This window comes from Tupaia chinensis, unplaced genomic scaffold, assembly GCF_000334495.1.
Source record: "Tupaia chinensis unplaced genomic scaffold, TupChi_1.0 Scaffold000434_1, whole genome shotgun sequence".
Classification (NCBI taxonomy): Eukaryota; Metazoa; Chordata; class Mammalia; order Scandentia; family Tupaiidae; genus Tupaia; species Tupaia belangeri.
This window is the reverse complement of record NW_006159939.1, coordinates 509,864-522,254: the sequence shown is the minus strand read 5'-3', so window position 1 is coordinate 522,254 and position 12,391 is coordinate 509,864. Positions and strand designations below refer to the sequence as shown.

The following is a 12,391-nucleotide window of genomic DNA, read 5'->3' as shown; positions in this document are numbered from 1 at the left end:
CAATCACTATTTTCATTTTAGCATAGCCACAGTTATTTTCAGTCCTTAATTAATTACAAACATTTTTTCTATAAATATTATAAAAACACACTTTAAATTTTAAATGTAAGCTCTAGTACAAATAGAAATAGGAATAAGAAAATAGAAGACTTCAAAATATTTTTCTTAATATATTATTTTGAAAGTTATTTTTAGGGGGTACCAGCAGATGGTATAATGGTTACATTGCCAGACTCCCATGCAGTCGGCTACAGTTTAAGTCCCTGACCTGGTGACTTAAAACTCATTCCAGGTGTATGTATGTGCTTGCCCAAAATCCTGAGAGGAGAATGGACGAGAAGGGATTGTGGCATGGCCATCCCTCGGGGGGATGATATCTTGCTTTCTATCTCTCTGTCTCTCCAGTGAGTGCACACATCTTATAGTAAAATTCTCCATTAAAAAGAAAATTATTTTTAGGGGCCAGCAGGTGGTGTGGTGGTTAAGGTGCTGGACTCTCACATGTCCAACCATGGTTTGAGGTCCAGACCAGATAGTTTGCTTCTCACTTTCTCTCTCTCTGATGAGCACACATGCCTATAGTAAATTTTTAAATTAATAATACTAATGAATAGACATTAAATAATTTTTTTAAAAATAAATGTTTTTTAAAATTCAGTAGATTTATTAATTAGCTCTGTGTTTCTTTCATTAAGTAGATCCTGAAAATAATGCAGTACCAAAGTAAAAACAATGAAAAAAAAACAAAATTAAGCTACTATTATTCTTATCTCTGGATAGTATATGGTATTTTCAAGAAAAAGTATTCAAAGGCTGCACGTACCAGCAGAGCTCCCCGGAGGTTAATACCAGTCTCTATGGTTACGTAGTAGGAAGCCTGCAAAAATGTCCTTTGAAGAATAAGAGCCAAGAAGAGAAGAACTGCTAGAACATAGACGTTCTCAAGAAATTCCTTTGATGAGAGGGTTTCTGAAATCTTGTCCCAAAAGAAAAAATATAAAGAGATACATTACAATCTGTCTTTTTTATATACCAGATGCACAGTTTGCCTTTATTAAAGGAGACACAATTTTTAAATACAAAACTCCAGGTCTTCGCAATTCTCCTATGGGATGAGACACAGCAAGGCAATTTTGTCTTTTCCCCCAGAATTTCCACAGGTACAGATACAAATCAGTTTAATGAAAAAATAAATCCTCCCGCTGCTTATTAAGATTGCTGGAGGGACTGGCAGGTGGCAGGACTCTCACATAGCTGACCATCGTTCAAGTCCCAGATCTGACAGCTTGCTTTCTCACTTTCTCTCTCTCTGTGTGTCCCTTTCTGGTCAAATTTAAAATTAACTAACTAAATAGAGTTAAATAAAATAATTTGTAAAAAAAGGATTGCTGGAGATGCCTACCTGTAGAATAAAAGTGATTTTTATATTTTAAGAATGTGTGTTTCCTAAAAGGATACATTCTACCTTAATTAAGTGGGAAGTAGCAAAAAGAGAAAGAAAGAAAGAAAGAAAGAAAGAAAGAAAGAAAGAAAGAAAGAAAGAAAAAAGAAAGAAAGAAAGAGAGAAAGAGGAGGAAAGAAAGAAAGAAAGAAAGAAAAGATAGATAGCTTATAATCATATTCTAATTTAGAAATAGACCACAAAACTGATAGTTAGTCAGCAAGACCAATAGGATAAAAATTGAATTTCTTCGCCTTATTAGTTTACAATAATTCTATATAGTTGACTTTTTTTGATTTACCTATATCTTAATTTATTATAAAGAAATAAATAAAAAATTATAAATTGGGTGCTTTAGCTACAGATTTTACACTTGTGACAAAACATGACTTAGAAAACATTGTTTTAGTAGGAAAATGACTGAATTCACCTTAAGGATATACAAAATGATTGACATTTTTATTTACAACCATAGCATACATTAACTTATTTAATTAGAGAGGGAAATAACACTTAAGTACATTATAAATTTTTAAAACTTAGACCTAGTGAAATTCTACTTAGGCACTTTCAGAAGGGATACATGCAAATGTGCAAGTCCGATTCCTTATATATTCCATGTATGGTTGATATGTATAAGAAAGAAGAGCCACAGAAGCACTCTATTATTTAGATATTTGCAATTAGGTTAGTTAGGACAAAACATCACAAAAATGTAATCAAAGGAGGGGTGGGAAGGAGGGGTGGGAAGGAGGTGATTGGGAAAAAAACCTTTAACAGACATAAAAATGAAAAGTTATCTGCTGATGATAACGTATATGGTAATATCTTTGAACTGGCTAATATGCACTATATTCATGCCGGGGAAGACCATTTTGTGCGCTGCAAAGATGTACAGTGATTAAATGTAAATTTTAATACTATTAAAAAATCTTACAATGTAATCAATAGTGAAAATTCTTGGTTCACTTTAGTAATAATAAGGCACTAATGTTTGCAAAGATCTGGGCTAAGCATGGTGGGCTTCAATAGGAACAATTCACAGGCATTTTGCTTAATGCGTTTACAACCTATAAAGGTAAGCCAACCCATAAATAATGAGTTTCATTATAGACAGCGCACAGTGCCAGTGTGAGATAAAGAGTGTGTTCAGGGAACACCAAGAAAAGTCACATTCCAACTGCAATGATCAGACGTTTCAGTGAAAAGGCAGTATTTAATATAGACTTTCAGACTGCATAAAATTTTAACGGGTACAGAAAAAGGAGACAGGAAATCAAACTGATAGAAGAGAAAAGGAAAACTGATTCATCTAAACTAGAGTTTCTAGCTGGAAACAATATGCTACTGAGTAGAATTGGTCGCCCAAAAGCTCGGTAATTCTAATTCTTATCTTAGAAAAAAATTAACTCACAGTGCATATTTTATTAAGAACAGAAGATTAAAAGATCATTGTATGTCCCCACTTAACATATACCGAGTGTCTGCACTCTAATATATATATATATATATATACACATATATATTTGAAACCATACTGCTTCTGTTGTTATAGAGTCATAAAATTATACAAAATTATAAGAAATATTTTGAACATTACCTTTAAAATTCAGTTTTTGAAAGTTGTTTGTAAACTGTCAAGAACTATGGAGTATGAGCTAAAATTTTTTGATATGTAAAGTAAATGTTTGTGGAAAAATGTAAAAATAAATAAATGAAAGAAAAAAGATTATGTATTTATAACAATACATATATAATATCTTATACCACATAACCACAAAATGATAGCATACTATGTAATACAACATCATAATGTGACTTGCATTGATCACTGTGAAACACAGTGATGGCTATTAATACATATGAAAAGAGATATGCACAATATTACAACTCATGCTGCTAATATTATTGGTCACAAGTCTCTAAAAAGGTGATTCAGCCACACCTCATGTACTCACACATAACAATCAAATAAACAGTCAGTGCGAAATTCCTCCACATAGCTTCTGGCACACAATAAATGCTTGTTAAATGTTTATAGGTTTCTGAATCTGAGAAATAATTTTGTGGGTCAGATTCATTGAATAGATACGTAATCATATGATCTTCCCTGCAATAAAAATTATTTTCTTTTCCTCCGTTCCTTATAAGTAATCTTGTTTAAATTTCTTATAAAACTGAATTAATGAAAAGTGATCATTACAAATGGAATAGGCTAATATTGTTTCCTTTCAAAAGCACCATGAACTTACTCCTGTTGTGTTACTTGTCCCATTCTGGGTTTCATTCACACGCTGAACTATTCCAGAAATACACAGAGGCCCAGCAAAGCCCAGTAAATCAGCCAAATAACGGAATGTGCTACTGAGTAGAATGGGTCGCCCAAAAGCTCGGTACATTGCCAGCCATATAGATGGGGTCCGGTTTGGATGATCCGCTGCTTTTTTCTGAAAGGAAAATCAGACGATCCAAAATGAAACTGTCTAAAGCAGCAATTAATCTGATTAAGGAAATCCATTCTGAAAGTTCTGAAGATATTTAAAAAGCTAATTATGTTCACGAGTCTCACATGCATCCTTGCGTGTAAACAGTGGCTACTAAATGCATTTTAATGAAAGAATGAAAAGAAAACAGGCAATTTTTCTAAAACTGCTTTTTAGTTGTTGAAAGATGACACAAAAATATTAAGACCAAATTCATTTTTAATCATCTTCAAATGGGAAAATGTATATCATGTTAAGAATATTACCAAATAAAGTTGTAATGAAAAGAACATAGTAAAGTACAAAAATCAAGGTTATTAATAGACTGGTCAATATTTTTGGAATTAGTAGATCATAGGAGATTTACTTATCAAATTTCTATAAGCTAAGGACCAGCAGTTAGTGTAATGGCTATGTCATTGAACTCCCATGTAGTCGACCATGGTTCAAGTCCCAGACCCGGTAGCTTAAACTCATGCCGGGTGCGTGTGCTTGCATGCCCAAGATCCCGAGAGGAGAATGGAGAAGGGAATGAGGCATGTCCATCCCCCCTGGGTGGTGATTACTCGCTTTTTATCTCTCTGTCTCTCTTTCTGGCGAGCGAATGCACCCTATAGCAAAAACCTCTCCCCCCGCAAAAAAATTCTAAAAGCTAAACAGTTTTTTCTTATCTCTATAGCAGTAGTCAAGGCTTTTTTTTTTTTTTTTTTAGACACAGAGGGACAGAAAGCAAGAAATCATCCCCCTGGGGGGATGGACATGCAGCAATCCCTTCTCCTCCATTCTCCTCTCGGGATCTTGGGCACGCACGCACACACGCCCGGCGTGAGTTTTAAGCCACCGGGTCCGGGACACTAACCGCGGTCGACTACGTGGGAGTCCAGCGACATAGCCATTATGCTAACTGCTGGTCCCAGCAGTAGTCAAAGCACTTTTTTTTTTTTTTTTTTTTTAGAGATTTTCACTGTAGGGCGCGTGCGCTCACCAGACAGACAGAGAGAGACATAGAGACAGAAAGCGAGAAATCACCCCCCAGGGGGGATGGTCACGCCGCACTCCCTTCTCCTCCATTCTCCTCTCGGGATCTTGGGCACGCACGCACACACGCCCGGCGTGAGTTTTAAGCCACCGGGTCCGGGACACTAACCGCGGTCGACTACGTGGGAGTCCAGCGACATAGCCATTACGCTAACTGCTGGTTCCCATCAAAGCTTTTTAAAACAAGGTAGGTTTCTGTTTCTGTGACATTCGTCAACTTAATTCAAAATGTAGAAGGGCACGGATGGTAAATCACTTCAGAGCTTCACTCATCTACAGCTGTTTGTGATAGAGTTCAAGACAAACAGTTATCATAATTCTGACATGGGAGAAGGAAGATACAGTTTTTTATTATGGAGAAGAAGCCAACCCAATGGAATAGATTTTAATTCTGTTTCATATTTAACTTCCTGTTAGAACGAATAATTTGATTATTTTCTAATATTTATTGTTAAAGGACGGTAACACACCAAGTTCAAGCTGATCTCTATTGTAAAGAGCCCTTAAAAAACTCAAGCTCTGCTAAGACTATAGTGTAAAGGTTTACTTTAGCAGAGAAGTTTAAAAATATTATGCAACACTTTTCCCAGAGGTGAAACCAGAGGAATGACTCAGGTTCATTCGTAGTAACCATTTCCTGCAATATTAACTTCATGACACAATTTCTTACACAAATGAGAGGTCATTTTCATCATTTACCATAAATGCTTTGTTAATCTTGATTTAGAAGAGCCAAAATCTCTTTGATTCACCATAGCCCTCTCTCTTGTGGTGTTGTTGTGAACACTAATATTTTAAATGACCCTGATATTTGTAGATGATTGCAATATGTAATAGATGTGAAAACACATCTACCATCATGCATGTATTGCATGCATGGCTATCTAAACCAATAAACTGAAAATACACAAAGACTCTCATCTTTAAAATTGTAAAGCAATTGTTAATAAATATTCAGGAGTGTCCAAGGAAATCCATGTTAGAAGATATGTGGAATATCTACATGGGGTAGGTAGATGGCAACCTTTTATTTAAATTTAGCCCCCCAAGTTTGAACTATCGAATACAAATTTTAGCCAATAATTAATTTAAGATTTAATTTCTGAAATATGGGTATTAGTGAATATGATTATTTGACCTATATGTAACAAAATTATTTCCAAGATACTTGAGAAAAGACAAAAAAATTCCATGAATTTTAAATTTTATATGGTAATGTGGATTAGTTATACATAATCATTGAACTGAATTCTTATGTTCCACTTGGTTCTGCTGGGTCCATGCAGTTAACACAAACTGAGTATGAAAGAACTGCCCCTGGGAACCAGCAGTTAGCGTAAAGGCTATGTCACTGGATTCCCACATAGTAAACCACGGTTCACGTCCCAGACCCGGTGGCTTAGAACTCACGCCGGGGGCGTGTGCGTGTGTGTCCAAGATCCCAAGAGGAGAATGGAGGAGAAGGGATTGCGGCGTGACCATCCCCCCTGGGGGGTGATTTCTTGCTTTCTGTCTCTCTGTCTCTCTCTGTCTGTCCGGCGAGCCACCGCCCCCAAAAGCAAAAACCCCCAAAAAAAAAAAAAAAAGAAAGAAAGAAAGAAAGAAAGAAAGAACTGCCCCTCATGTCTAAAGGAAGGACTTGGCTGAGGAAAACTGTTAGCAAGGTCAACAGTTTTACGAGTTTTGATTCTTTATTGTGTTGCTGTAATGGCCTGCACTCAATTTTTTTTTGCCATGGGCCCTATTGCCGTACCCCGGTACTCCATAAAGGTACCCCCGGCTGTTTATAACTTTTACAATAATCCTGAAGGAATGCAGATCCACTAAGGCAGTGGCTGTGAACGGGAATTATTCTTATTAGATTTACCCCACCCTCCTGGAAAATGTCAATAAAGAATGCTACATTCACGTCTCCTAATGAAGATTATATAGATAAGCATTAGGAAGGTTTAGGTTAACGCTATTAAATTGGTGAAACAATCTTAGTAGCTGGGAGGGGCTCAGGGATTCATCCACGAGGTGCTGTTACTCCAAAGACCACGAGTCACCTTTAATCTCAGGACAAGGGAAGACTGCCATTCCCCAAGCCACAGCCATCGTATAGAGTAGAACATAGAGGGTCTCAAGTACACAGTAACCTTTAGGTCAGCCATTAAGCTGCTCACAAGACTACATTTTTTCCCCACATAGACATTAGACTCACCCTCTTAGCTGTGGATTACCCCAGAGATAACATAGGTATTCTACTTTAGTATATATTAACCTTGTCTTTACTAAACCAGACAGGATTTATTTCTAGGCCCTTGTAACCAGCAATTTGCTGCCACTTTAGCCTGAGACTGAAGTTCTCAAGCTGACCTGGGGCTCAAGTTCTCAAGCCAATCTGGGACTGAAGTTATTAAGCTAGTCTGGGACTGAAGTTATTAAGATTCCTGGGAGCCCTCTCATCTAAAAGACTCTCCCCGGTAATTAAGATCTAAGGAGAGAATGCACCCGAAAAATGGACTTCCTCGTTGTAAGAATTATGACTGTTTATACCTAAACAAAACAGACGTCATGTTTTATGATTATTGTTCTTATACTTTAAATGCTTCACCTTTTAGAAAAAAATCTTTCACTTACTTCCCCTCATCCATCCTACTCCTGTAAAACTCCTTCTATAATAAATATGCATGTCTCCTGGCCATCAGGGCTGCAGTCCTGAGCTTACTCTGGCTGTAGCCAGTTGAGAATATGCTAAGGGGCATTGAGGTTTCAGCCTGATTTTGTTCATCCGCGTCGCCTTCCTGTATACCCACCCAGGCTGGAGCAGAGCTTCCGGCATGGTCCCATGTCCCAGAGGAAAAGGCAGTGTTCCCATTATCCTTCTTTATATCTTGACTAGGCAACTAACAACTTCCTGGTCCTTTCAGTCTTTCCTCAGTGACCCAACTAAAATGACTCAAAGCTACTGAGGAAGGAGGATGGAGGAAATCCTCTCTTCTGTAACCACAGATATTGTTTAAGTTTTGTTCTTTTATATGTGATAGGCAAATTCTTTACAGTCATGGGCATGAAAGACAGAGACAAAATTACCTTTTGTTCTTCATATGCATCTTTCAGGCAGATATAATTTGTTACGGCCCTCATTGCTATTGGCAGTCTTCCAATTGCTTTCAGATCAATAGGCTTTTTATGAGCAGATATGATAAGTGTGTTCATCCACCAGTATGTTGCTTTGGACAGTAAATTCACAAACGGTTGAAGAAATCTCACACCCAGATCCTGAAGGTCTTCGGGAGGCTTTACTTTCTGGGGGTTCATGAAGAATACATATCTCTGTGGCAAGAAAAATCCCATGGCATAATGATGAACTCAATTCTTTATCACAAATTTAAAAAAAAAAAAAAACTTGACCTGCTTACATATTCGTTTCAGTTGGCCAAAATTTATATTTTAATGCCTCCTTCCATCCCCTTCTGAAATACTTTTCTTTTGTTGTGACTATATTAACGAAATGCCAGAATTTCACATTTAATCCATGTGGAGCAAGTCCAAAAAAATCAATTAACCTTTTAAAAGGTAATTATTACCAGGAATCAATAGTTCATGATATCCTGTGAAAAGGTAAGCTAAATGAAATTTTTTATATTACTTAGATGTTCGAATGTGTTAACACCATTGCTAGTCCCTCTGCTGGTGTGTGGTTTGGCTGATGCTAACTTACTGTTAGCACATTCATTGCGACATATATCTTTCTACTCAGAAAAAAATTAAAGTTTTCTGATGGAAAATAAATAGGAAAAACGTCAATCACTAGCATCTCATAGAGCATACACAACAATGTTCTGTGGTGGTGCAAATCTGGACAACAGATTTGCAATTACTTGATATAAATAGGTCTAACCATATTAAATATGTATTAAAGGTATCTCTGTGGAATTTTCCTTATCATTGAAATAAGCAAACTCAATTAGATTATGTCCTTTTCAGTTCTAAATTTCTGGAAATGCTGTATTTTTCTCAACCTAGGTGTGCTTTGAACCAATTATGGATGATGGAACTTCCTACAAAAAATTTCTTCCATAATCTGGACTGAACACAATGTTTGACACATAGCTGGCACTTGAGCCATCTATATCTGTAAATGTATAAATAGACTGTAGGGCCATATTAAAACATTAATGACCTGATGGCCAGCAGGTGGGGTGATAGTTATGGGTGCTGGATTCCCTCATGGCCGACCGCGGTTTGAGTCCCAGACACAGTGGCTTTTTTTTTTCCCTTTTCTCTTTTCTTGATTTCTCTCTTTCTCTCTCTCTCTCTCTCTCTCTCTCTCTCTCTCTCTCACACACACACACACACACACACACACACACTGTCCCTCTCTGGTCAAACTAAAATAAATAAATAAAGTTGAATAAAAAATAATTTTTGAAAAAACAAACAAACCAAAAAAAATAGTTAATGGCCTGAAGCTTAGTGGTTTCTTCGACTTTATATTTATACCTAATAGATCAGATAGATTTTTTATCCCACTAAATATGAAAGATTTATGACTGAATGGAATCATTAATATTGGGGTCTTGAATCCAAGTTATTGAACAAAAATAATCAGATTCTTACCCTGACCCGAATGACGTTGATCTCTACAGCCATTAGGAGTCCATTCAAAATGACCATGATGCCGGTGATGCAGAAACGCAGATCTGACACCCCCCAGCCGGACTGCCAGTACTTAACCAATTTTATTGTCTTTGTAATAAAGGCCATTACCCAATACAAGAATAGGGCTGAAACAATAAAAAGGAAAAAAGAAAAAGATGCACTTTCTCCAATTTTTGAAACTTCACCAGCATTTCGGTATCAGCAAAATTCTTTTCGATAATAAAGGCAGTTTTATGTTGGTTTTTTGTTTTGTTTTTCAGGATGAGTTTTGCTACATCCTGATTCTGCTGCTTCAGTTTCCCAAATAGATGAGATTATAGGTGGGCACCATGCCTAGCTCTTATAGTCAGGGTCTCTGTATGTTACTCATGTCCACCATGAGCTCAGCATCTTCCTGCCTCAGCCTGTGGAGTACTGATGTCTATTAGCATCCACTATTGTGCCTGGACCACGATGGCAATTTTAAATACTCATTTCCACAGTTTTATTTGTTAAAATATAGATAGATAGATAGATAGATAGATAGATAGATAGATAGATAGATGATAGATAGATAGATAGATAGATGATAGATAGGGATCAGCAGATGGTGTAATGGTTACATTGTTAGACTCCCACATTTCAAGTCCCTGAGCCAGCAGCCTAAAATTCATGATGGGTGCATGTGTGTGCCCAAAATCCCAAGAGGAGAATGGAGAAGAAGGGATTGAGTTGTGGCCATAGCTCCAAGGGGTGATTTCTTGCTTAATAAAAAGAAAGATATGTGTGTGTGTGTGTGGGGGGGGGGAGTGTGTAGTGCACTTCTGGAATTTTGAACTGAATGTTCTCACTCTGACTGATAGATGGGAAGATGTGAGGTAACGTAAATAGGGATAATCTGCATTCTTCAGGACTATGTGTAAGTCTACAGGTTTTTAAAGTGGCTTTATCTTTTGGTATTGTTTTTAAAGAACCCTAACTACATGAAGAATCCATAGCTGGTATCTTTGTAATCTACCCAACAGGTAAGTGTATTGCAGCTCCCAGGGAAATGTCTCATGGCATTATCCTAGAATTGCCATGGGATTCATGTAACTATGTAATACGACTTCTGCTTGACAGATCAACATTCAATTAGTAAGTGGCTCTTCTCACCTAAATGGTTTAAAACACTGTGCTCATCCACTGAACAAAGAGAATGATGATCCGACAGAGCAAACCCAGACCTCAAGGAGTCAGGGCAGGGATGTATACATCTCATAACCACAGTCAACATTTTGCAAAATATATGAGATGTCTTAGAAATCCCTTTGCAAAAATTCAGTCTACTTTGAACTTTGAATAAAAGATATATTTCTTCTGTCTTATTCAGTGAATATAGGATAAGACAGAAGAAATCTAAACACATACAAGACAATCTAGGCAATATTTATGACAGTCAGAAAGGTTAAGAGTGATCACAACTTCCTTAAAGCAAAACAGCTTAGAACTGGCAGATAAATTCAACATATATCTTGTTTTAGCTTACAACACAGAGATAGTAGGAATGGAACACAGAGATGGTAGGGATGGATTTAGGAGGAAAAAAGACTAAATTGTACACTATCTAAAGAGAGTAACCTTATATAGTAGAAAGAGTTGATTGAAATAAGTGGATGGAAGAAGATAAATGATGAAACAGTAAACAAAAGAAATCTGAAGAGGATCTATTAGTATTACTGAAATAGACTTCAATATAAAAAGTATTATCAGAAATAAAATGAATTTTTTTAAGTTCATTGACCTATTTCTTCCATGAGCAAGTGAGAGGGAGAGAGAGAGAGCCCACATTCCAAGTGGTCTTGACCCTGCCACCCACCTCTAGCTTCAGCCAGCCCTGGATCATGGGCATAGGACACTCATGCCCAATGTACACAGGGAGACTCTGGACATGAACTTGGAACCTTACCATGTGGATTAGCCTCCCAGCATTTCATATTTTATAGCCTCAGATATTTATGTTTTTAGAAATTTCCAAAACCAATGACATACATTTCTACCTCAAAAGCTCAGAAAATACAAAGAACAAAATAGATGAAAGGATGATAAGAGATAAGAGATAGAGATGATGAGAGAGAAAACAAAAAGTAAAATATAAAAAATCAATAAAATGAACAAATGCAATAAAGTCAACAATATGTTGACGTCTCAAAAAGATCAAGAAAATTGTTAGATCCCTAGCTGGACTGATCAAGAAAAGAAGAAAGTAAATTGCTAATTTTAAGGATAAAAAGAGAGTTAGCCCTACATTATACTACATATTTTAAAAGAATCATCAATCAGGGAATATCATGAACAACATTATAAGAAAAGATCCAAAAACTTATATGAAATGAGAAAGTTGCCTGAAAATTGTAACACAGTAATACCAAAACTGACACAGGAAGAGATAGTCTGAAGAGTCTATACTGAATTTAAAAATTAATTCATAATTAAAAATTCTTCCTTAATTAAAACTCCAGGTTTTAACTTCAAGGGTAAATTCTATTCACCATTTAAGGAAGAAACAAAATTAAGCTTACTCAAAGTCTTTCAGAAAATAGAGAAAACACTTTCTAATTCATTTTATGAAGCCATAACAACCCAACATATGAAAACTATAAACTATATCTAACTCTAGTTAATATGCCTGCTGAAGTGTTCAGAATGAAGCAAACGAATGTCTGCAACTAATGTTTTCTTTCTTTTTTTATTCAGAGATATTTTTGCTAATAGGGTGCATGCGTTCGCTGGAGAGACAGAGAGAGAGAGAAAGAAAGTGAGA

General features: G+C 36.4%; 1 protein-coding gene across 6 annotated transcripts in view; it reads right to left on the bottom strand.

Moving 5' to 3' along the window:
- ABCC9 (ATP binding cassette subfamily C member 9) overlaps positions 1-12,391 on the bottom strand; it is a 146,309-nt gene that overhangs the window by 114,211 nt on the left and 19,707 nt on the right. For all 6 annotated transcript variants that reach the window (XM_006155068.3, XM_006155070.3, XM_027774439.1 and 3 more), the window contains exons 6-9: positions 9,568-9,734; positions 8,038-8,280; positions 3,694-3,888; positions 824-976 (exon numbers count right to left, since the gene is read on the bottom strand). In XM_006155068.3, coding sequence (XP_006155130.1) covers positions 824-976; positions 3,694-3,888; positions 8,038-8,280; positions 9,568-9,734 — 758 coding nt within the window. The remainder of the gene's footprint in view (positions 1-823; positions 977-3,693; positions 3,889-8,037; positions 8,281-9,567; positions 9,735-12,391) is intronic.